This window comes from Tachypleus tridentatus, chromosome 9, assembly GCF_004210375.1.
Source record: "Tachypleus tridentatus isolate NWPU-2018 chromosome 9, ASM421037v1, whole genome shotgun sequence".
NCBI lineage: Eukaryota > Metazoa > Arthropoda > Merostomata > Xiphosura > Limulidae > Tachypleus > Tachypleus tridentatus.
This window is the reverse complement of record NC_134833.1, coordinates 108,276,979-108,303,497: the sequence shown is the minus strand read 5'-3', so window position 1 is coordinate 108,303,497 and position 26,519 is coordinate 108,276,979. Positions and strand designations below refer to the sequence as shown.

Below are 26,519 nucleotides of genomic sequence, written 5' to 3'. Positions count from 1 at the left end.
TATAATATGATGGTCAATCCTACTATTCATCGGTAAAAGAGTAGCCCAAGAGTTAGCAGTGGATGGTGATGACTAGCTGCCTTCCCTCTATTCTTACACTGCTAAATTACGGACGGCTAGTGCAGATAACCCTCGAGTAGCTTTGTGCAAAATTCAAAAACAAACAAACAAGCATACAATTTTTAAAACTTATTTTGTCTGATAAAATTATAACAAGTGATATAATGTACTGATATGTGATTTTCTCTAAAGAACATTCTGTTAAATAAACTACTCTTTAATTTTTTTTGATAACTATATTAAAGCCAATATGACCAAGAAGAATGAGATAACAGTAAGTACCCCAAAGTCTCATACAGACCTATGTTTTCATATTAATTGTTGCTTCATTTACATGAGGACAAATTTAATGAAGCTATAACTTCACTAAATGGATAGTTGTAATTATTTTTAAAAATATACATTTCTTATGATAGATTATGTTAAAAGCTTTTCTTGGATAAAAATTTATGTGAAACAGTTAAGTCAAAAACCGGTAACATATTCAATAAAAAATATATGTATTATTACAAACAATGTCAGGTATTCCAACCATGTAGTTAAGTCAGGACAATACCCAGCCACTTTTACTTGAGAGACTGGATATGCAGTGATACTTATTCCCGATTTTAATAATGAATTTTTGATCACTAAAAAATGAATTACTAATTGTTTAAGTTTTACAAACAAATAAATTATGAGAAAGAATTGTGAACACAAAAAGATCCTTCTCTGTGATCTACTTACAAAACTGACCAGTGATTGCAAATTTAGCTTTTTTAGACTTCAGTTCTTCGGCATTTGAAAATTGTAGAACCCAGGCACATTATCTCTGGATGTATTAAGTAGTAATTTTCCATAGATAATTATATCGTTTTTGTTTCTGATATAGAAGGATATATAAAGCAACCTGCCAAAAGCACTTAAACAATACCTAAGTTCTGAAAGACCTGTTTCTGATGTTAAAAACTTGTGAAATTGAATTAAAATGAGTTCAACACTGAGCTATAACTTCTGTATAGAAATGAGAGTTTTACTTCGAAGATTATTGTGTCTTAGAAATATAGGGAGAACTGTTATTAAACTTATAAACCATGTGAAACATTTTTTTTAGTTTTATAATGAAAGACAAAGTGCCAAAAGCCATATCTGTTAATTCTTATTTATTTCTCATTTTTCATTCTCACATTATCATTGACTGTTTGGCTCATGAAGAAGGTTTGGTCAAGCTAGTTTTCTTGGAATACAGAAATGATACAGTCCTCATTAATGAATTGTGAAAAATAAATGATGCGGGTCGTGGTGTAAAAAAACAAATTCTTTAAGTAGTCCGTAAGAACACTAGATAATGGAAATTAACATTCTTCAATAGCATTTGTATATTCTTTGAACCACTGTCTGAATTATAGAAAAATTGAGAAAAAAAATACTTCTTAATCTCTATTCAATAGACAAATGGTATTTCAAATTGTTCTCAGACAGCTAATTAATTAAACCCTTCTAGTTATGAAGGAAGTATAGAACATACATAAAAGCACATGGGCTAACAAAAACTTTTAACCCTTTCACTATGAGCTCTGTATAATATACATGTGTTCTTCCACATGTTTGCACATGTTAAATATTTGCACTATAATTTTTCATACAGCATGTGTATCTTCACAAAATGTTTACTAACGATTTGTTTGTGAAAATAGTCTTTTTTATTACTACTCTAAGTACAAAGTGATTTGATGTTATTATTAAAAAACTATCTTTCATCACAAAAATCTCAAATATTATTTGCCTATTTAGAACTTCTTGAATACATTGCAAATGTTTGTTTTCAGTAAGACTTTATATTTTATGTTATTTTCTATACTTTAACTATGTGGGGTCCATCACTTTACCAACCTTGTAACCATCATAACAAAATTAGGAAATAAATATAGATTATAGTTCTTTCATGCTAGAATGACTAAATATTATAATATGAAAACGCAAATGTTTAGTCTAAGTAACTTAAGTCTCACAATGCTATGTATTTACACTCACACACATGTATATATATATATATTCATTATTTTTTTTATAAAACTGACCTTCCAGTCATACCTAGCTAACATTACATAACTTTCATTGACATATTGCATGGGCAATTACATTATGTATCTAGTAATATAAAACTGACCTTGGACTAGTATTTTGTAATATAAAGTCGCATTTCAATTATTATACATTTTTTATATGTATATAGATTATTACTATTTAGAAATAAATTACATGGCCTGTAACCATGAAAGGGTTAAAGTAAGATTGTTTAGTTGTTACACATTATAATTTAGCTTTGCAGAAGACATAAAATGGCACATCTGTTGAAAAGAAACAAGTGTAGTTACTGTCAGCATACACTATCAGCCATTTCCTCAAAGTAAAAAAGGCAAAGATAATCTTAATTATGGACTGGATTAAGACTGGCAACTAAGAACATAAGAAAGATTACAAGTTAGAGGAGGCTGTACTTCCCATTTTGCTCATGTAATTGTTGATTCAAGAATTTCATTAATCTGTTTCTTGAAGTATACCAGAGATTCAGCTTCAACAGCATGGCTGAGCAGTTTGTTTCAAACATCCATGATTGTTTGCTGAAAGAAATGCCTTTTGTTGTTGGCCCTAAATGTATTTGCAGTTAATCTCAAATGGTTGTAATGAAGACTTTTTAGTTTTGTTTTGAAGGCAACTGGAATAGAAAGCTTCATTTATAGTTTGTTGAAATTTTCAAGTTTATATTTCTACTTTCTTTTTGTAAAATTAAAAGATTTTTGCAGTCATAATGTGCAGTGAATGTTTGTTTCTATAGATTTTATATGTACTGTATATGTATATTTATTAATTGTACTGTATATGTATATTTATTAATTGTACTGTATATTAGCAATTGTTAAAATATAAACTGCTGAAACTTTTCAGTCTTGGTTACTTTGCTGTATTATCACTCCTTTAGAACTTTATTTTTAACCATGGCTCATAGAACGGCTCTTAGTTTGCTTTTATTTTTAAGTACAAACTTTTAGCCCATAGCTCTATCATCTCTTGACTGATTTAAGATTTAGTTACAGTCTTGGACTTAGGAAGTAAGACCCTTTACAACTGATGTATTTGATTATAGATGAATTTACTCTAATCCTGCCTAAAAGAATGTCAAGTGCCACAGCTATTGAGGACTTCCTCTTGTTTCTTAATATCATGCTCAAGATGTACAAAGTATATCTTGCTGATGAGTTTGCATGATACTAAATTATTTCAATGCTTATATGTTTTTATTATAGTGATTATGTCAATGACTGTGTCTTCACAATGATGCATCATGTAGCTGGTGACTTGAAATCACCTGAATCACTTTTTAATCCTGTGATCCTCAAGTCCTTTTCACAGATAATAGAAGAAGAGTGGGATATTTGTGAGGTAAGAAAATTTGTAATTGGTTTAAATTAAAACTCTGTCACTTTAATTGGAATGCCACCAGTATTAAATAGTCTGTTTGAACAGAAACAGTGTTAAGAGGATAGGAAATTTTAAATTGTGATATCAATGTTATAGAAAATGAGATAAATATTATTTAAGTACTGTTTATATTTACTTTTATAGTTTAACCTTTAAACGACAGCCATCATCAATTGATGCTGCTACCTACAACATTCCTGCTGTTTAAGAGTTAAAACACATTTTTTTCTCAGAAAGCACTCTATTGAATATATTTTTAAATTCTATAGATATACGTTTTCTACAATGACATCTTAATTTAAGTGCTGTGTTTTGCTGTGTGTGTCCTTGCAGTATTTAAATCATTTACAAGCTACTAATTTACATACATTATTTGGCATGGATGAATGTAATATTGTAATGTCAAATTGGTAATAAATAATGTAGTAACATAAAAGTAGCATGTAATAATAATTTTTTATGACAGTTAAATTAAAAAATTCCTTCAGTTATCCCTTGATTTCTAGTAAGAACCTTATCAACCACCCACAGGGCTTTAAACTATTTTTTGTAATATATTCACATGCATAATTCTTTGTGGGTGCATGACTTTTGTGGTTACATCATCTCTAATAACGTATGAGGTACAAAAAAATTAAACAAATTACCATGAATGTTACAATTAATTCTGTTAAATACTGTTTGCGTTTCCTGTGTAATATACGTGGAAAACAAATGGTTTCACTCAGTTTGTATGTTGCTGTTTTTTTTATACAGAGTGCTGAAATAAACAAATACATAAAATTACTTAATGTAATGAAGTGTGAGAACCTGATTGTAGATATTAGTAGTTAATTTGGGTTTTAAAATTGTTTCATGATAATATATATTTTCACATGTAATATATAACTCTATTGATATCTGTTGAATAATTACAGCATTTTAAATACTTAACTAAACTTTCTAAAGATTAATGAATTAATTAAAATATACTATAAAAATCTACCTGAATATATTATACCCTTTGGTGTGAATTCCTATATGCAGTGAAGGGACCTCCCAGAGAAATTTCTGTACCTTCAGTTTACCTCCACTGAGATCTAAATCTCTACCCTCATGTTTGTCATATGTGGCAACCTGTAAAGGGGAGGAGAAAATTCTGGTAGTTAAGGGGTCCAATTCTAACACACCACTTTGGCCTTGAATTCCTGTAGATGAGCAAGGTGGCCTCCCCAAGATCAGTCAGCTGGTCCACTTGGGTAGGGTCAACTGAGTACCAGTGTTGGAAATTATCAACAGCTATTGTGGACATTGTGTCTGATGCTAGTATTTGGGTATAACATTTACAAAACCCTGACATTACTGCAATGTCCTTGTTTGTCATTGTTGTGCATTCTCTTAAGACTCCATAGTTGGTGGGGTTAGTGGGCATCAAAATATTCTTTCTTTATTATGGAGCCTGCAAATAAAAATAAAATACTAAAAAAACAGATCATAAGTAAATGACCATGTCTTGAAGATTCTGAACAGCAATCTTCAACTTTATCAACACTTGTATTTCATCTTCTAATATTACATTCTGTATCAGACTCATCTTTATGGAATATGTCTCCCATTTTTATTCAGAATGGGCTTGTTGGCCCTCAAAAGTCAGTCAAAAAGCTACATTCTAGGGACATCTTGGTGGAAACGTCCACTCCAGAACACAGTGAACTCCTCTTGCATTTGAAGGCCATTGGGAATACACCCATTTAGATTACTCTACATGCTACTCTGAATTAATCACAAGTGGTTATTGTAGAGAGGGATTTGAAGAATCCAATCCAGAGTTTAAACCTCCTTTATATCTTTGCTATTTGCAACTGTATTTATGCTTCAAAATTTCGATATTGACCACAGCATCCCACCTAAGGTTATATTTTTCTTCCTCAGTGGGCCATGCTTTTTCAGAACAGACAGTCCACCATTGTTTTTTTTGGCCTTCTTATCTAGGCACAGTTGGATGAATTGAGTCTCTCCTTGAATGACGTTGCTATATCCACTAGACAGCCCATCGTGGCTTATTACCATCAACAAGTGTGACTTTTTTTGAGTCATCTGAGGAAGGCAAATACTCTTAATTGGAAGTATCATCTTCTATTTGCCAAACATATTTCAAACCATCCTTCCATCCCAATTTATATGGATGGTTCAAAATCAGGTGTGTCTGTGGGCTCTGCCATAGTTTGTTGTGGTTCGGTGACTGCACACAGAATCCCCTTTACAGTTTCAGCATTCACTGCCAAATTGCACACCATTTCTCTTACCATGGATCACATAGAAGCTAAGCAGTACATGAATTGTTCTATTTATACCTACTCACTTAGATATTCAAAACTAAATGGCCCATTTCTCTTTAACATCTACTCTATCCAGTTCCTCTGGATACAAGGCCACATTGGTAGTCACAGGAATGAGCTCACTGACAATGCAGCTAAATCTGTCTGCTCTGGTGCTATCACTGCCATGCTTGTTCCACACATGGACTATGGTCCTGTATTCAATGTTTAGCTCTGTGCCAGTTGGCTGTTTACTTGGAGTTACCAACATGATAACAAGCTTTTCCAGATAAAACCTTTTATTGGACTTTGGCCATCTTGTTTATGGAAGGAACGAAAGGAGGATATTGTCCTTACTAGATTACTCATTGGTTACAATTTTTTAACTCATTGTTTTCTTTTATTTTGGACTGATATGCCAGTGTGTGGTTTGTGTGACACTTAGATCACAATAGCCCACATTTTTTTGTGATGCTGTCCTTACGACTCTGAACAATGGCATCATTTTAGATATGTTTTGTCCACAGATTTAACCCTGATGCTGGACAGTGTCACATCCTACAAATGTTTTTAACTTTTTAAGGGCCATTGGCCTTTCTAATGCTATTTAAATTTTTAATTAAAAAATTTGACTTTATTTTTAACATGATTCCTTTTTACAAATTTTAATAATTTTATTCATATCTAATTTTTTTTACTAGTTGTTTGGCACAGATAGCCTAGTTGCTTTGTGCCATAAAATGCCAAACAACAAACTGAACATATTATGTAAAGAATCTCGTTATTCTATGTTATTAAATAAGCATTTAATGATTTTAAACACTTTGGTCACAGTAGTTCTAATATGGATTTCCAACAAGAAAATTTATCAGTAGCCCTTTTTTTTATTTATTTTGTAAATTTATTTAACAGAATAATTTTTATCTACTTTTAGTACCAGAGTGATGTCATAGGTTATGTAATGAACAAGTTTGTTCGAACTGCTCAGCGCAATCCACAAATGTGTTTACGTTATTTCTTTCATCATAATTTGGAAGACAGAGAACAAAGGTAATTGTCTAATGTTGTTTAAAGTATGTTTACTTATAAGGAACTAGAACATTCATTGAAAAGGGATTGATAACTGAACAGCTACAAAAAGTAAAGTAATAATGTAAGAAAATTCAAAAGGAAAATATTAAAAAAAGTTGTAGATTAAAGGAATAAGAAATATACTGTAATTAGATAAAAAGGAAAAGAAAATAATCATAAAAATTAAATATCACTCTATTTAAGATATCAGTGAAGTTTTCCATCTTAATGAAAATCTGTTGCTGCAGCTGTTTTGATGTTTCATTTTTTTTTACAAATTAATAATTAAAACTGACATGACATCAGAGCTGCTAGTAATAAACAAAGCATGTACAATACTGCACTGTGCAAATAGCTACATGAAATTATATGTTGTGTATAAGAGCTCAGTGATTCAGATATTTTATCTCAAGTATACATAAATAATGTTAAAATGAAAGGTATTTTCTACTAGTTAGGTAAGGACATAACCAGCAATAATTACTATTCATGAAAATTAATTTCAAACTTTTTAATCACAGATTTGATAAACATGTTAGTCATTTTCAGTTGATAACCTTTTTACTTAAAAGTTTATCATATATCTTTATTATACTTTAATAACCTTTCAGAGAAAAATATTGTAAGTTTGCCTAAGTTCCTTTGGTGTAAATATATCTGTTATTATTGGTAAATAACAACATTTTTAATGATAAATTATTTGAATATTAAGACTCAAATATAAAGTAAATGTTGCCAGGTGGTTTTACTGTATGTGTTCTGTTTTCTTTTTATGGAGTAATTTATTACTCTTGAACCACATGTTACTCATGGCATGTAATCATACATGATGAAGGATGATTTTGACATTTTTTTTCTTTGGTTGCCATTCTTCAACATCTAATTACTGTTACTAGAATGTATGTTGAAGAATTAAAATGAATTAAAGAAAAAGACAGTTGTAACATTTCTGCATTTTGTTTGCTTAATTCTATTTAAATTCTATGTTTATCCTGTTTTCTTAATGTAAAGTTTTAGTTCTGAAACCACATTAACATTATGGAAGAAATTTCATGATTATTTATCTATACTTGTATGTTATATTTACTACATGATTACTGACAATTTTTGTTTTTGTTTAAAAGTACTGATGAAGAGAGTGATGGTAGCAGTGTGTCCTCTGAATGTAGCAAGGGCAGCAATGATGATCCTCTTTACTGGTGGTACTTGCAGTTTGAACAAGACCCAGACCCAGTAGGTAGCATTGTAGAACACTGTTCTGAAAGGATTATACCTTGCAACAGAGAACAGGTGAGCACAGTTTGCATTGGAAACTCAGGTGTTGATATTTGAAAAGATGAACAACAAAACAATTATCATTTAAACCATATTTCTTTTTTTAAAAAAATGAATACAACCATTTTTTCTCAAATGTTTTTCTTACCCTTCCAAGTAAGTTACTTTAAAATTCCATTAAGGATGTTCTTTGTTTTTAACTAATCTGTACAAGTGTATAGTATTAAAATATAATTAATTTTGCCAGATCTAATCATACTTTGTCTGATGAAAGAGGACATTGATAATAGGCCTGCAATATTATTTCCATTGCAAAAGACAACCTCCATGCAGGCTTTTCATACTTCATCTCATTTATAAGGTGATGGTTTTGTAACATCTTTTAACAATCTTATTACACAGAAATCCACAGGTACTGTGTCTGATGACTTGCTGCTCAAGGTGCATCATTTGAACAACTGTATTGTGAAAGCAATTTGTGTCACGTTTCTGATAGAAACAAATTTTTATTATACTGTGGCACATGAAGTGCTTTTACAACTGATCTTTGTATAATTAAGACAATCAAACTTGACTTAAATAACCCCTTAATGAATATTGTCACAGTGGTAAATCTGAAGCATCTGGCTTCTCAGAAGTGTGAGGCGGTGTTATGAGCCACCATAAGGTATAAGTGTAATCAGTACTCAAATGTGACTTTTGAAATTATTTGTAATTACAAATGTTTATTATGTGAAAACTTAAAACTATAATTCACAATTTTATAAATACACCTGTAGTTTTTACTTTCAATACTGATAGAATAAAACCACTATTACTGCTTTCTTATAAAAACAAACTGAGAGACCAAAGATTGCCCTTAGATAAAATACTGTAGAATGAGAAGTTTCATTTCAAGCAAGTGTTATTTCTCAGAGATAGTGATGATATTCATTAAATGGGTGACTGTATTATGATAATAATATTCTAGTTTTGATAGTACTATTAATCAGACTTATATCAAATTAGATATTCTTGTTATAAGATAGAAATACATATTTGTATTCCCATGTTGAATACTTGTAAAGCCCATTGCAGTATATTGGTATTGTTTGTTTAAAATGATAATAGTAATCAATATATTTTGAATAGAAAAATTAATTAATAAGGTACATCTTAATTTATTTTATTCTATAATGGCCATTACATTGTATTGAAAACTAGCAAAAAGTGTAATGTATTATGTTATTAGTATTGTATAAAGGGAAAATTTCATATTAAGAGGTTTGTAAACTGGTCTAACAGAGCACCCACACACTTGTACAAATTACAGAAACATACTGATTTTTTTTCATAGGTTTTGTGGCAGTTGTACTGCAAAGGAATTGTGAGCCACAATAAATATGATGTCCTTAAAGAAAAAGAAAAAAAAGTAGGTTCTTGTTTATATGTGCTACAATGAAAGAAGATATGTCAGTTTTAGTACAGAAGTAAAGCTACACACTAGATCAGAGATTATTATTTTAGTTACTGTGAATGTTTTCTATTTGAGATACGAGGTCTGTTCAAAAAATACGCGGACTGTTTGAATTGCGCGGCTCCAGTTGGTTCCAGGGGAATCCGCTTGGTGTCGCTAGGTTCTCACAGATCAGCTGATTACGACGCCATTTCCCCGATTGCAGATATCTTCATTTGTGTATTAGCTATGCGGTTTTAAGTGAAGTGCGATTTTTTCGTTTGGCAGATTTCAGAATGAATGACCTGAAGGAGCAACGACTTGCTGTGAAATTTTGTGTTAAACTTGGAAAATCTGCGACTGAAACTTTTGCTATGCTTAACACGGCTTACGGTGATGTTGCTATGAACGTACGGCATGTTTCAAGTGGCATGAACGTTTTAAGGATGGTCAACAGTCTTATTAAAGATGATGAGCGTCCTGGACGTCCTTCCACGTCAACTGACGACCCACACGTCGACAAAATCAACACCCTGGTGCGAGCAAATCGACGTCTGACTGTCAGGGAGCTTGCTGAAGAGTGTGGATATCAGTTGGATCTTGTTACGAGATTTTGACCGAAAAATTGAAGATGCACCGCGTTGCTGCGAAATTTGTGCCTCAGAACTCGTGAGTTTTTGGCCAAACACTCGATCACTGTTCTTCCCTTCCCCCTACTCACCTAAAGCTTGCTCGTTGCGATTTTTTTCTTGTTCCCCAAACTCAAAAGACCCTTGAAAGGAAAAAGATTTGAGACGATTCCCGAGATTAAGGCAAATGCGGCGAAGGAGCTGGAGGACATTACAAAAGAAGCGTACCAGGACTGTTTCAACAAGTGGAAACACCGTTGGGATAAGTGTGTGCGTTGGGAGGAGAGTACTTTGAAGGTCCCAGACCTGTAACTTCTAAATAAAGTACATTTTGTTTTATGACGCCAGTCCACGTATTTTTTTTGAACAGCCCTCGTACTGTAGAAGAACATGATGTAACATGATGTTAGGTTCAAAAATATAACATTCCAGAGTAAGGATTAAAATATTTTGTGTTTTTAAGGTCAGTCATTACAAAACAAAAATTTCCACAACTGAAAGTTTTCAGACTAATTTGTTGATTTACTTATTTAGTTTTAACATTATAGTCCAGACTTTAAATTGGTTAAAAATTAACTTACTTCATTTTAGTGAACAATAATTTGTTTTATAAACATGAAATACACCTATTCCTGAAAAAAATTAGAAAGTATTTAGTTTTTTGAGAAATTAGAATAAAATATTTTTGTTTACAACTGATGGACATCAGTCATGGGTGAATGTCATATGTTTTTAGTAGACATAATAAATATTTATTTTAGTAATTGACTGTATATTTTTATTGTAATATGTTATTCTTTGTTCATAAAAATATTAAGTTGTGGTTTTGTGTAAAATTGTAAATATTATGAGAATGAATTTATCTGATCTATTTATTGAAAATAGTGAATAATTATAGTTTTGTCTGTCAGTTGTGAATATCATATTTTGGAATGTGATCTTCTACTTTACGGACATGGTAATATTTTTGTTTTCTAATGTATATTATTACTCTAGAGTATTTCATGTTTAGTCAACATACTAAACAACTGAAGGAGATATATCTTTTTTACTTTTATTTGTGAGATGAGTATTTTTATTTTCAACCATTATATTCTGTTTGAGTTCGATAAACGTTAATATTTTTGTATGGAGTGTAAGCTATTATATATTCTCATTATTAACAGACTTCTGTAACACTAAAGTTATAAATAATAAATACACATTTGTAGATAACATGCACTAACACAATCATATAATTTACCATATGTATATGTTAAAACATTTTATGAACTTCAAGTTTGAAAAAACTGCATTTACTTTTTGAAACTCTGTTTTTTATTGCTCTATAATTTATAGTTTACTAGTTTACTTGTAAAAAATCTTTAAAAATGTTTTTATTAATTTTCATTTTTTTGCAAAATAATGAAATTTTTGATAAAATATTTGTAATATTTTCATATATATAGTTTTATTAGCATTAGTTAACAGTTTAGTAAATTTTTACATTCAACATTTGCAAAAGCTTTTATCTAAATGTTGCATGAAATAAAGGTTAATATATATTCATTATTATCTTACTTTCGAAGTACCTATGGAAGTTACTGCTGTAAACACTTACTTTCTGACAATAATAAAAGAATTACTTATGCCATACTCTACCACAAGGGAGTGTCACATTTTGAATTGATGGGTGTATATGGTATTTTTGTTTGTGTGTTTCAGTATGGAGATCAGCATGATAACTGTTCAAACAGTATTGACATTTTGGTGAAACAAATTTCCAACGTGGATGATGGATCTAATATAGATGAAATTAAACAACACGTAGCCAATCTCTATCAAGCAGGGTTGAAACAACACATTCTGTGGTTGCAGAACCTTCTACTAAATTCGTGTTATGTTAAGTTAGGTGAGCCTTAATCTTCTTTATTTTTAAAAGCAATAGGTACTACATAGTATAGAAATTTCTCATAGAGGCATTCAATATTTACCTATTACAAATTCAAGAACCAATTTGTGTTTCCACATGAAATTTAAAAACATAATGTTAGGTTCAAAAATATAACATTCCAGAGTAAGGAATAAGATATTTTGTGTTTTTAAGGTCAGTCATTACAAAAAAAAAATTCCACAACTGAAAGTTTTCAGACTAATTTGTTGATTTATTTATTTAGTTTTAACATTATAGTTCAGACTTTAAATTGGTTAAAATTAACTTACTTCATTTTAGTAAACAATAATTTGTTTTATAAACATGAAATATACCTATTCCTGAAAAAAATTAGAAAGTGTTTCTCTTTATTATTTCCATATACACTGCTGGCCAAAATCTTAAGGGCAATGAACATAAAGAAAAAATATGCATTTTTCATTGTTAGACTCAACCAATTATTTCAGTAGAGCTTCGAAAGATGAAAATAAGAAAAGGGAAAATAAAATTAAAAAACTTTTTCAGCATTTAATAGGGAATATGTGAACACTATAAAATTAGCCTAAATACGAGCTGGTCAAAAGTTTAAGACCATACTGAAACAAAGCGTTAATTGGTTAAAATGTAACAAAATTTAGTCATTTGTGTTCAAGCATTAGCGTTGTCAACATCTCCCACTGACATCTCCTGTGTTTTATTGGGTAAAAACACAGCAAAGGCTAAAACGTTTACAGAGTTTGAATGTGGCAAAATTGTTGAACTGCAAAGCAAGGTGTCAGTATGTCATTGCTGGTGAGATTGGGTGTAGTAAAACTGCTGTTGCAAATATCTTAAAAGACCCTAATGGATACAGAACAAGAATTTCAAGTTATTGTCCCAAGAAAATTTTGCTGACGTTGAGCAGGAGGATTCGATGGGTTGTCCGGAAAGACACCAGCCGATTGCTGAACCAGATTAAGGCCCTTACGGACACAGAATGCAGTTCAAAAACAATAAGACAGCATCTACGAGAGAAAGGCTTTAAAAACCATAAACGTCTTCAAAGATAAAGCCTCCTTCCACGCCTTGATTTGGGGTGCTTTCTCTGTCCATGGAATAATGGAGCTTCAGGTTATACAGGGGAGTCAAACAGCAGCTGATTACATTGGCATGTTGGAGAGAGCACCCTTAATGACTGAAGGCCCAATTGTGTGGAAATGACTGAATCTTTCAGCAGGACAATGCTGCAATCCACAATGCTCACAGGACAAGGGACTTTTTCATGCCAAATAACGTGATTCTTTTGGACTTTCCAATGTGTTCACCCGAACTGAACCCCATTGAAAATGTTTGGGAGTGGATAACAAGGGAAGTCTATAGAAATGGATGTCAATTCCAAACAGTGCATGATCTTCGTGAAGCCATCTTCACCACTTGGAATACCATTCCAGCCAGTCTTCTGCAAATGCTTATATCAACCATACCAAAGCGAATGTTTGCAGTTATTCGCAATGACAGCCATGCAACTCACTACTGACAGCTGTTGTTGGGCATTTCCTAACCTGTTTAGGACTTCTTTAGTTTTTCAGCTAATTTCATAGTGTTCACAGTTTCCCTGTTAAATGCTAAAAAAGTGTTTTGTTTTTATTTTCCCCTTTCTTATTGGCATCTTTCGAAGCTCTACTCAAATAAGTGGTTGAGTCTAACAAGACAAAATGCATATTTTTTTTTATGTTAATTGGCCTTAAGGTTTTGGCCAGCAGTGTATATATATTTTAAGAATAGAATATCTAAACAGCAGATGTATAGCACCTGTAGAAATCAAGGGCATGCCCCTACATCATAGGTACCTATATCTCTGTTACAAGTTTAATAATGAAAACAGCTCTTGTACTTCAAGAAAATATATATTTATAGAAATTTAAAGACGCTGGTGGTACATGTACATGCTGACTAACAAGTGTACCACAGATAATAGATATTTTAATGTAAAATGGAAAGTAAATTCTGCTAAGGGCACAGAAATTTGGAAAAGCATAATTTGAGTTTTTTTCATTGAATTTTTCTGTACCTGGCTTTTTCTTCTGGTGCTTTGTTTTTATTTTTATTTTTTTTGTAAACTGTGAAGATAAGTCAGCTATGTGGCTAGTTAGGCAATAAAGTCTTAACATGGACTATTTACACTTATGCTTAAATGCACACATTTACTAATAATTATTTAACCATCCACCAAACATTTGTCTGAAATACCCAATTATGTTGGTGTGTTCTGAAAATAGAAAAATGAATTTACTCATATTGGCAATCAGTAGTTTCATATTTAACACAACTAGTTTGAGAAGATTCAGTTTGAAATCATCTTCATTTTTTCTTATTAGAGTTTTCTCATTAGATGATTAGTATTTCAGGTTAGTTCATTAAGAATTTACTGTTTTTGATAGTGTTATTTTAGATGAAACTTGATCTTTCTTCTGCTAGGATGTTCTTGTCAGTTGGTTATGGTAAGTTGTAAAATACACCTAAAGTACATGCAGCTGTTATAAAGAATCTTAATTTGACCTTTGCTTGATCTCTTTTCTTGATCATGTTTTTCTTCTTAGAGTAGTAATACTGTATGGTATAAATCAGGTAAGGACATAGGTGGTTAAAAGATTTTTAAATTGGACTTATTTTTTGTTCTTTCAATTGAAAATGTATTTTGGGTGTGTAGTTTCGTATGGCCAGTTCAAAGTGGAATATACTAATAAAACAACTATTTTCAAGAATACTGAGTAGAATTTAGTTTGATCTTTTCAGTTTTGTATTGCCAATACCTACCAAGTAAAATACAATAACAACACAATTGTTTCTTAAAACCTTGAATTGAAATTAGCTTAATTTTAAATAATAAACATTTTCTGAGAACACAGCTCTTTAGGAGAAAATTATTTCGATCTTTATTACCAGCTAAAGTTTTCTAGCTACTTGAATAAGCAGTACTGTATTGCAGAGAGCAGGTAAGGTCTAATAGGAACACAGCTCGTTATATGAGGTTTAACAAATATCTAATGTGATCTTTTTTATTCTGAGGAGTTTTCTCATTAGCTCAATAACATTGTATGGCTAAAATACTAAGTCAAACCACTAAGAATGCAAATGGTTACAAGAGGATTAGCTTGAGTTTTTTCTTTCAGGTTATTTTTCTCTTTGGCTAAATGTCAGTGTATGTTTAATGCCAAGTAAGATCTACCTATAACATATGCTAGGTACAAGATTAGGTTGTTTCAACTTTTGCAGTTTTCCTAGGTGATTATCACTGTATGGCAAAGGGCAGTTGAACTATACTGTTAGTACACATAATTAGAATTATTGAGGGCAATTCTACACTGGTATTTTTGGTTTCTAATAAGTAAAATTTGCATACTAATTATAATTTAATACAGTAAGTGTATATGGTATATACATATATATATTTAAAATCCTGTGTTTTGTAACTTCCTATAGCCTTGTGGAAAAACAACCCACATGATATTGAATATCCTGTTCCATTTTACTCAATGTGTAAGTTTTTTATTTTCTGCATTGCCTTTTCTTCCTTGTAATGAGTAATGTTTTCATAATCATAATATTTTAGAGTCATAATTAATTTCTTAGCTAATGCTTGTAAGTTTTATTAATAGCATTCTAGTATAATACCTTCTGTGGGTATCATCTGTATGCTAACCAAATAACTTGAATTGAGTAAATACTATGGCATGGATAATTTACTTATATGTATAAAAGTGAAAACGTAATGCAGTTTTCTCTTATAATTGTTACTCTTTCATTATTCTGATTTATAAATTTTGCTTCTATCATGTTTACTTTCCTAATCATCAGAATTATTATTTATTTCTCATTTTAATCAGTTACAAATTCTTTACAAGTATATAATGCTTTGAAAAAAATGCACTCATAGTACTATTTTACATGTTTATGATCCTTTTAAACTTTAAAACATTCTCAGAAGTAATAAAATTACTAAACTTCTCTGTAAATTTAAAGACTTTTAAAACATTACTCACAAAAATGCAGAAAAAATAAAATGAAGTAAAATTATTTCTACTTTAACAAAAACATCCAGCTAAAGAAACAGTTAACCTATATTCAACTAGTAACCATTTCGAAGTAAATGCAAATCACTTGTATATTAATAAATGTAGACTGTTCAGTTTTACAGTAAAATATTGAGATTAAATATGATGGTCAATATTATTATCTTATCACTTGAATACTAGTTAAATTTGTCAATGTAAAGCTGAAAGTGTTTGGTCTCTTCTTCCATGATTGTTATATTAAAGGGAATTTAGAGTTGTACTGATTGTACACTAAAAATTTCATTCACTGCAAGAAGAGTAGTAAGGAAAAAAATCCATTAAAGAACATCTGCTCCACTGATAGTTGGGTTTTTGTATTATATATACTGTTGTTCTAGCGACATGTTTTTAAATATTTGCAGCTGCACAAGGTTATGATTAGTAAATTTGTTGCGTACAGTTTTGTTTGTATGATACAATGTTACATGTGTTGCTTTTGTGAACTTACTAAAAATGCAAATTTTAAAACTGTGTGGAAGTATTAGTTAATCAGAAAAAAAGAATTTTTTTCTTAATTAAAGAAATACACCAAAAGGACTAAAGTTCCATATTTTTGGAGAAATGTTTGTGTTAACACTGGTATAATGTTCCAGTAATGTAAGTAAAGTAGATCATTGAAGAGTAACCAAATATCTGAAAATTACTCAAAGATCAGTAATATAAAAATAGTGTGAAATTATAGTCACTATTTGAATTTGTAGTATTCAGTGTATAATTCTTGTTTTTGTTCCAAGTGAATTATTTTCAGTGACTTATTATATATAACTTTAGTGATGAAACAGAGCATCTCGATCGTTCCCTACAATGAAGCCCAAGAATTAGCACTTTACTCTGATTTGTTTGTTCAGTTGCTTCATAAATTAGGTTTTCACCTTCCTGCTGATACTGGCCGTGTTTATCCCAGAATACCATGCTTCTGGACAGCAGATATTTTATTCAATGTAGCTACTAAACTTGGAGCAGTAGACCCTGGTTGGTAAAACTTTGGTTGAACATAAATATTTAATCGTTTCTGAGTATAATATTTAAAAGTTCTAAATAGAATTGATTCCATAAAAAGAATATCTAACCTAATGTTATTTAAAAATACACTATGCTGTTTAGTTCAAATATTTTAAAGTGTTTTAATAATACTAGAATATGTGTAATGAATTTCCAGTTTCTAACTTTTTATGAGTAAGAATGATGCTAGAAGTTAAAGAAGATTCTATACTGATACTTTTAATATCATTTTTTTTCATATTGGCAAGTAATCTTTCTGGTGTACTCCATATATTCAAAAGACAGTCTAAAATGCTGCTAGTATTAATTCTTTCTTGACCAGTTTCTGCTGAAGAAATACAGGATGTTATTTAAAAGTTTGATCATATCTTATTTTTGTTTTGATCCAGAGTTTTTGTTTAGGAGTTTTGCTGTGATATTGATAAGCTGTTTTTAAAGTTAAATGTTTTTTGTATTTGAAGTTGATTGTAGTTGCTTTATATATTTATATTTGTTGTATATTTTGTGTCTTAGTTTAAAAGCAACACAAAAAGGCATCTTTTTTATTAGGATTTTGCCTTCACAGGTGGAATAAAATTTATTATTGATAACTTAGAAGACTACATTACAGAGCTTCACAGTTCAGAGTCTGTCCATCAGTCAGCTATTCCAGAAGTACCCCTGCCTCCCTTCACACATCATTCATTTGGTAAACCCAGGTAAGCCACTACTAAGTTGCATGTTTCTGTAATGTCATTAATTACTGATGATCTTTAATTCCATATAATTTTGAATTAATATTTAATAATTTCATAACATTCCATGTTGCATAATCTTATATATATGCTTTTAGAAGCTATTCTATTCTTTAAATATATATTATGGTAAGCTCAAAGTGTCTTTTAAGTATCTTGGCTATCTACTGATTTCAGTCTTCCTTTCCAGTACATGGCTAGACATAGCAAAACAGAGTAAAAAGGAAAAATATGCTCCTTCAAGCCACTTCAGTATATAGGAAAAGGTAAATGTGATCAGAATGTAAACCAGTATGAATTTTAGCATGGTTACAGTACATGGCTAGACATAGTGAAACAGAATGAAAAGAAAAAATATGCTCCTTCAAACCACTCCAGTATATAGGAAAAGGTATATGTGATCAGAATGTAAACCAGTATGAATTTTAGCATGGTTACAGTACATGGCTAGATATAGTGAAACAGAATGAAAAGAAAAAATATGCTCCTTCAAACCACTCCAGTATATAGGAAAAGGTATATGTGATCAGAATGTAAACCAGTATGAATTTTAGCATGGTTACAGTACATGGCTAGACATAGTCAAACAGAATGAGAAGAAAAAATATGCTCCTTCAAACCACTCCAGTATATAGGAAAAGGTATATGTGATCAGAATGTAAACCAATATGAATTTTAGCATGGTTACAGTACATGGCTAGATATAGTGAAACAGAATGAAAAGAAAAAATATGCTCCTTCAAACCACTCCAGTATATAGGAAAAGGTAAATGTGATCAGAATGTAAACCAGTATGAATTTTAGCATGGTCTAACAACTGAATGGTATCAGCAAATTACTTTTCTGATTATACCAAAGAAGCTTTTTGTTGGTGAATAATTGTGTTAACTGTAATAAATTAGTATATAAGAAAAGTCATTGATTTAAGGAAAGGTTTCATCATTTATGACAGTGATATTAGCATAAATAGCACAAGAAACAAAATTATGTACAAACATTTATTGTCAGGATGTGAAATGTTGCAATGAATATACATCTATTTACTAATATTTCAACATTAACCTTTTCAATTTGGCATTACTTATTAGTAAACTGTTTTTTTTAACATAATTCTTCTGCTTGCAAAACTGTTTTAGTTTCATACAAGCTGAATTTTATGTTAATAATATAGTTTTTACTTTTGAATGGTATTTTATTAAGTTGCATCAATTTTCATTGGCCAATACAGCCCAGTGGTTAGCATGCCAGACACTGGCTCTGAGGTTTTGTAGTTCGTTTTCCATTACCACTAAAAGGAAGATTATGCTCCTAACTTTTGGGTTGCTGGTGCCTTATAGGAGTGACATTAAAATCCAACTATTCAGTCTGACAAGAGTAGAGATGGTAGTGGGTGGTGTTGATTAGCTGTCTCCACTCAAGTCTCACTTCAAAGCTTAGGAATGGCTAGCACAATAGCACTTGTTTAGGTTTGTGAGAACTTTAACAAACAAAAACAATAAATTTTTACTTGTCTTTTCTTTAATCCTTCATACTTAATGATTTTAAAATACATTCTTCAGATATTTGTATGACAGTAACAAAAATATATTTTCAGTGTAGAATTTTATTTTAGTTTTTCTTTCTTTTAAAACTGAACATTTTTTTTAAAAAAAAGAGCTGTGTGTTAATTTTCATAAAACCTTTTTAAATATTGACGAATTGATTGATTGTTGCTTTTATACTGTATATCAGTTTTAACATTCACTTAGAGAATTCTGAGTTCTGTACACATTACAACAAATCTCTAGCAATCTGAACCAATTTTGTAATCTTTGGTAATGAAGAGTAGGGTTCACACAAGATATTGATATTTGATACTAAAGATGGAATACAGTGTGGGAATATGGTGGGCTCAATCTGATGATTTTTTACTATGGCTTTTTGTACGGATACAGTGGTCATAATAGTTTTCTATTTCCTGTGGATATGGCTTTTTATGTCTTCTGAGAGTTCAGTGGACATACTTGGTCTGTTTGTAAATGCATTCCTCTTTGACCATTTGGAACTTTTTTTAACACTAGTAGAATCTCTTTCTGGCCTTTTTTATGATTTCCTCTTCCTGCAACATTGTATCCACATTTGCTGCACTGAATAATATAATGCTACCTTACACTTGCAAGTAAGCTTTAGACCTGATACTTCTGACATCGTTCCTCTAAGATATATGTAATCTAAATAGAAAATCTGTTGGTTGCCTTTACAGTTCCCATTTTTTACTGGCCTCATGAAAAATCTTTGTTTATTATATTACATAACATGACCACAAGCAAATTTTGATAAAAAATCTTTCCATTACTAAAACTAAAATCATTATATGTCCTTCAGTTATTCATTGTTTTTGAGTTGACAGACACCTTTAGATTTCTCATAATACAACAGTGCTTATTCCAGGGAGTTGAAGAAATTCTCAATGTAGGCTTCGTATCGATGAAATATCAAACGTCATCTGGTGGTTGACTTAAAAATTCTATGTTAAATAAGAATGATTATACACTATATATTAAAGAAATAAAATGGTTAAATTTACTCAACATTTATTATTGTTCATGTAAAGTGATCTAAATGTTCTGTTCAGTTAATAACTTATACCAACAGCTAATTCCAGCCAAACTTTTTTGAGACTGTTGTTGAATTTTGATGAAAATTTGTATGCTTATATTAACAAAAGAAGTTTAACCTTTCATTTGCTTTGTTAGTTTCATAGAATTTATTTCCAAAAGTTATGTTGCTATTTGTAAAGTTAGTTTTTACTGTACACCAATTTACAATGAAACTGGTTAGTAATTTTTTATCACAATTCTTTTCTTTTTATGTTTTTTTGTTTATCAGTTATTAGTACAGTTTGATTAAATATCTGTTTTGATAAGCAAAAGTTAAAAAAATCAATCTCTTAAACTGGTATAGTGGAAATCTTCATAATAAACTTAAAAGGTAAAAAAAACAAAACAAATCCTAGCAAAGTTTAGATTGAATAAGTCATTTGTGGTATTTCAGAATGGGTGCAAGTCATTTTCCTAGAACATTCATTCTTGTGTGTATGTATCTTTTTTATCACAATTACAAATTCAATTCTAAGTGTCTTAGACATATATAGTATGAACATAGTGAAGTTTTCTATTCAACACATTGGCTCCCAAGATTATTTTCCAAGGTACTATTAGTCATATTACAATTACGTTTTTTAGGAAGAGTGTATATGTAGCCATTGTGTTCCAGCTGATAAGTGGACCTTTAAAAAGAATATAGAGCACGACTCACTGGTGGGTCATGTGGGTCTTACTGGAAGACTATTGCAACTCACTGGTGGGTTGTGTGGGAGCCAACATGTTAATGAAGGAATTTCCTTTCATCACCAGCAGTGAGCATTTTGTTATTGTGTTAAATTATTACATCACTACTTTTATGATGAAGCTTATAGTTGTCACGAAAAAAAGAAAGAATATAGAAAAACTATATGTATATAGTAAAGTAAATTTGTAAAAAAAAGAAGAAGAAAAAGAAAGAAAAACATTGACATCCAAAAGAATCCATTTAAACAAATATGAAGCAACCTTGAAGACATTCAAATTATTTTTTGTTGTGTAGTTTTCTTATTCCCTGTTTTAAAAAGTTTTGTTATGACTTGTAAACTATGTATAACTCAGAAAGCAGTGTGGCAGTTAGAACTAATGTGTTTTACAGCTACCTCTGCATGTTTAGTGTGATGTGAAATGGAAACTTGTATGATTTGCAGATTGTTTCATTGTTAAATGTTTCTGTTATTTCAGTAATATGTGTTTATGATTGAGTTTACATAGTTGTGCCAAGACAGCAAATCATGCATGCATTTATTTATTTGATAACCATTTGCTTACTCATCAAATTTGGTAACTCTGATACTGTTCAGTAAGAATCAGTCATAAGATATATATCCCTCTGTCTAAATTTATGCTTAGAATCACTGTATGTATAATTTCTGTTGAAAGTTGTATTCATTTAATTTGCACAGTTGTATTAGTTAATTCATGAGTAAATCATGTTTTCTCAGAAATTTAAATTTTCTCCATTGTATGTACTGTAATTACTGTCAGTATTGTGCCTTCTAGAACAGGTCTTTTTTACATTTACTCTTGACTTCATGTTGTTGGTATTTATCAAGTATAGTCATATTGACTAAGCCATTGAACCTAGGTGTAACCGAGCCTAGACAACTTTTAGGAAGTTGTTTAAATATTAATCTTTACATAATATTTATCAATGAACTTTAAACTATTGAAACTCTTTGTGATTCATATTTAATAATTATAGCCTGTAACTTAACATAAATAACTACTGCACTTTCAGGACTCAACTAACAGCTTTGTGTCTTCTTCCTATAAAACATGTCTCCACATAAATGGTAATGGCATTGTGGTTCTTCAACAGTCATATCATATTTTCAACTAATCAAACATATCTAGGTGACACAAAGTGGTTCCTTTAGACTTTTAATGATTATAAAATGATCTTATGTGACTGATTGAATGTAAGTAAGTACACAATATGCCAGAAACGTTCCTCATATAACTCTTATGTAAGTTTAATTTAAAGCCAAACCACTGCATCAAGGCATTGTTCTTTGGTGTGATTATCCAGTTCTTTATTAACTTATTTAATAAATAGAGGTATTTTGAGTAAATAGTGATGATCACTCTACAGAAAAAAAGTAACTGCATGGTGGGATTTTCAAGAATTTTAATTATAACAGGAATTTCTAAAGCTAACACTTTTAGTCTATATTTTTGAGAAACATTATTTTGAAAATTGGGAATATGTAAGGTAAAAAAGAAAAATTGTTCTACAAAAACCCACCTATGACCTTTTCTCAGCTAAAACCCCTCCTCTTTTTCTAAAACTCCTGCATTTGTGCTACATTGTATTACTTATATGTAAAAATGAAATAGACTTGAATAAGCTGCAGTAAATGGCATATCTTTCCAATGATAGTCCTAGAAGCAGAAAAATAACTTAGTATACATTCATGCAAAATAAAAACCTTGATATTTATTTAACTGTAATCTGGCTTCATTGATTAGAATTTGAATTTGGTATGGTAGTTCTTGAAGCAAATTGCACATACTAGTGTGAGAAGAACAAAAGCAGAGCTCTAACTGTGTGTAATGGTTCTACCTGCTTTGTTTAGTGATGTCAAATAGTGGTAAATGGCATTAGCACACAACAAAAAAACTTGGGCTAAATGCTGCAGAATTAATAGGTGAGTTTTACCCAAGACTTTCTCAGAATGAGTGATTTTTGTACAACCTGCTGACTCCAAGACTGTCTTAAGAAAACTGTCAAGAAGGTTAATGAAATCAGTACATGAGGAAACCAACATTGATGTTCAGTTTTTGTTAAGCATATGGTTACTATGTTCACACTGTAGAACACTGTAAACATTTTTTTAAAGTATTTTTAGAATTTTATTTATATGATTAAGATATTTCATAATATGCTTATTCCATCGTCACAAAAGTCTCAAAACAAGATGTATGTAAACATTTAAGTTTTAGAAACTCAAGATCTACATACATACATATTGTTTTAAGATATTTCATATTATGCTTATTCCATCGTCACAAAAATCTCAAAACAAGATGTATGTATGTAGATCTTGAGTTTCTAAAAGTTAGGTGGAAGGGCAGTCAGGGCAAAACTGCCAGGAATTGTGTGAGGGACAAAGTCCCATACAACTTGATTCTTGAGGAATGAAGCTTCTCAGTTAGATTAAAATAATACTATTTTTCCAGCATCAGAATGTAACATTTAGGTTTTTTGCAGTGTTGTAACTGTACTTTGTTGAGGTTGTTCCAAAGTTTCATTGTATCTACTGCTAAACCACTGAACCACACACAAAAAAAAAAATGGCTATTCATAATTTTTAATATTCCACATTTAACTTGCATGTTAATTTGAGTGGGTTAATTTTTTTTTCTGAAATGTAAAATTATATCTATAGTATTGCATGTCACTGCTTGGAGTACACTTGAAAAGAAATATTGTGTTGATGTTCAAGTGAGATAGTTGGCTACAGTTCATTGTGGGAAAAAATTTACAAATTTTAAAATATGAAGTGTTTTTGATACAAGAGGACAGGTGAATGTTAGTAAATTTGGAAATAATGTTAATCTTATGAATAATAGTATAAAGTATACTAATTATTCTCTTTGGTATCACTAAAACTGTTTATGTGTATAGGCTGTATATTAATTAACCTTGACTTTTTATAAAACTTCTAAGCCATCAAAAGCTCATTGAACTGTTATTACATGCAGTTCTTTAATAATTTAGCTCACAGTCTATCACCACACAACAATAGATAGTAATAATCAGTTTTAACCCCAGTGTGCATGGAGATATAACTTTAATTTCTACCTATAGAACATCATGTAGGATATTGCCAGTCCTACTAAGTATTGTTTAGTTTCTATGTGAAATTATCTGATTAAGTATTTGTACATTTGTCCACAAATGACTTGTAGAGCACTCACTGAGAGTCTCGTTGACTTATTTGTCTGTATATATATGGAATGCATTGGAAAAAGTTTTCCATAAAAAATAAAATCTACTAGTACTAATTAATTTCATTTAGGGCTTGGCATAACCAGATGGTTAGGGCATGTGACTTGCTCTCTGCAAATTATAGGTTCAGATACCCATCCCACCAAACATATTTGCCCTTTCAGCCAAAGGGACATTATAATTTGATGGTGAATCTCGCTATTCATTGGTAAAAGAGTAGCCCAAGAGTTGGCATTGTGTAGTGTTGACTAGTTTCCTTCCCTCTAGTGTTTCACTGTTACATTAGGTATAGCTAGCACAGATGGTCCTCATGTATGTTTGCATGAAATTTAAAACAAGTGAATATTTCAGAGTTAGATAAGCTATACTGTATTGGTTATAAGTTATGACATAATTGTATTAGAGCTAGCTATACTGTCAACAATACTATCAGGATTTAATTTATCACCAGAGAGTATGAACTTTGTCACTTGGGTCCTGTTAGTGAAGTTGCCTAGATCCCAGTATTATTGATGATAATTACCAGTTATGATTATTAAATAGTGTTCAGGAAGAAATGTGGACTCAAAAAACCTGTCTCTGGACTCAAATGATATCCTCTTGGATTCAGTGGATTGGTTAGTAGGACTGTTTGGTGAAGATGTAACAGACCTATTCTAAAGGTATACCATGTTTAGTTTTTCCACTGTTGTGCTTTAAAAACAATTATTAATGTTTTTAATTTTTAGTCTGTTAAAAACTCAAAAAAATAAGTAAAGAAAAATTCAGTCTTGTTCATGCACCAAATCTCTAAAAGTATGAAGCATAAACATACTTACAAAGTAAAAAGAAAATAAATGTATATAAGAGACTGTTCACTATTTCATTAATACCTTGGTCTTTTGCAAAACATTTTACCTAGCAATGTTATCAATCATTATAAAATTAAGTAATATGTAGCTAACTTATTATACTTCCTCTGTAACTTTCAATTTCTTAGAGCTACTCAAACATTGAATGATTTTTTTCCCAAACTTTATGCAGTTTTTACAATAATCTTTGAAAAAATAAACTGTCATATTTTTAAAGATTTATTACTGGAATTGGAAAATTTTATACTTTATGATTCCATGGTTGTATAAAAGTCAGGAGGTTGATTTCATCAAAGATTGCAATTTGCAGACTTGTTGCTTTTAGTCTATTATCATCAACGTTGAAGTATGTTGAAGTAGTAATAGTATTCATAGTATTCTTCATGTATTTTAGAGCATTCCAAATATTTAGATGCTTATATTTTTGTATTTTTTTGTATATTTGGTTAGTTTGCTTAGAATTTGAGGAAGTGTTAAATATATTAAGTTGCATTTTTTGAGAGAAGAGATTTAACATTCAAACAAATATTATGCTGTAATATTTTTGAAAATAAGAATTTTAATAGAACTTTATAATATGTTAACATGTGGAAATAAAAATGGTTTGGTACTTGTCGATGTCTAGTTGAGTAATTAATTAATTAATTTATTTTTTTTGAGACATAAGTTGAAGAATAACCAGAGCATTTAAGAAATAAGACTGGTACCATAGGGACCTTGGCCATCCAGTCTAAATCCTGCGCTCCCCACTCCAGTTTCTGATTTCTATTTAATATAAATATTGTATGAAAAATACAAATTGAAAACTAAAGTGCAGTAAAATTAAAATAAAACATAAAGATAATAAGTAGCTCAGACATAAAAATTTTCTTATTATTTAATAATAATTCCAATAAGTAAAAACAAAATGTGAAACATATTTTAAAGTGATACCCCACTTCATTACACTGAAGAGTTATGTACCTTGCATGTCTGCCCATGTGATTTAAATACCACTAAGCTTGTGCTAACTTACACTTAAAATTCATGTGTTTAACATGAATTGTGCTGTTAGATGAGGAAATAATCACGTGACAATAGTCCTCCACCTGTAGGAGGGTAAAACAGTCTTCATGCACAGT

General features: G+C 30.6%; 1 protein-coding gene across 1 annotated transcript in view; it reads left to right on the top strand.

The window, feature by feature from the left end:
* The window catches only part of LOC143226013 (protein timeless-like), a 103,513-nt gene extending 77,499 nt beyond the window's left edge, over nt 1-26,014 (top strand). The window contains exons 16-24 of the mRNA XM_076456381.1: nt 3,348-3,483; nt 6,754-6,869; nt 8,015-8,180; nt 9,502-9,576; nt 11,934-12,120; nt 15,604-15,660; nt 17,007-17,207; nt 17,803-17,935; nt 18,162-26,014. Of these exons, the coding sequence (XP_076312496.1) occupies nt 3,348-3,483; nt 6,754-6,869; nt 8,015-8,180; nt 9,502-9,576; nt 11,934-12,120; nt 15,604-15,660; nt 17,007-17,207; nt 17,803-17,935; nt 18,162-18,231 (1,141 nt within the window). The 3' untranslated portion in view covers nt 18,232-26,014. The remainder of the gene's footprint in view (nt 1-3,347; nt 3,484-6,753; nt 6,870-8,014; nt 8,181-9,501; nt 9,577-11,933; nt 12,121-15,603; nt 15,661-17,006; nt 17,208-17,802; nt 17,936-18,161) is intronic.
* The last annotated feature ends 505 nt before the right edge of the window (nt 26,015-26,519 follow it).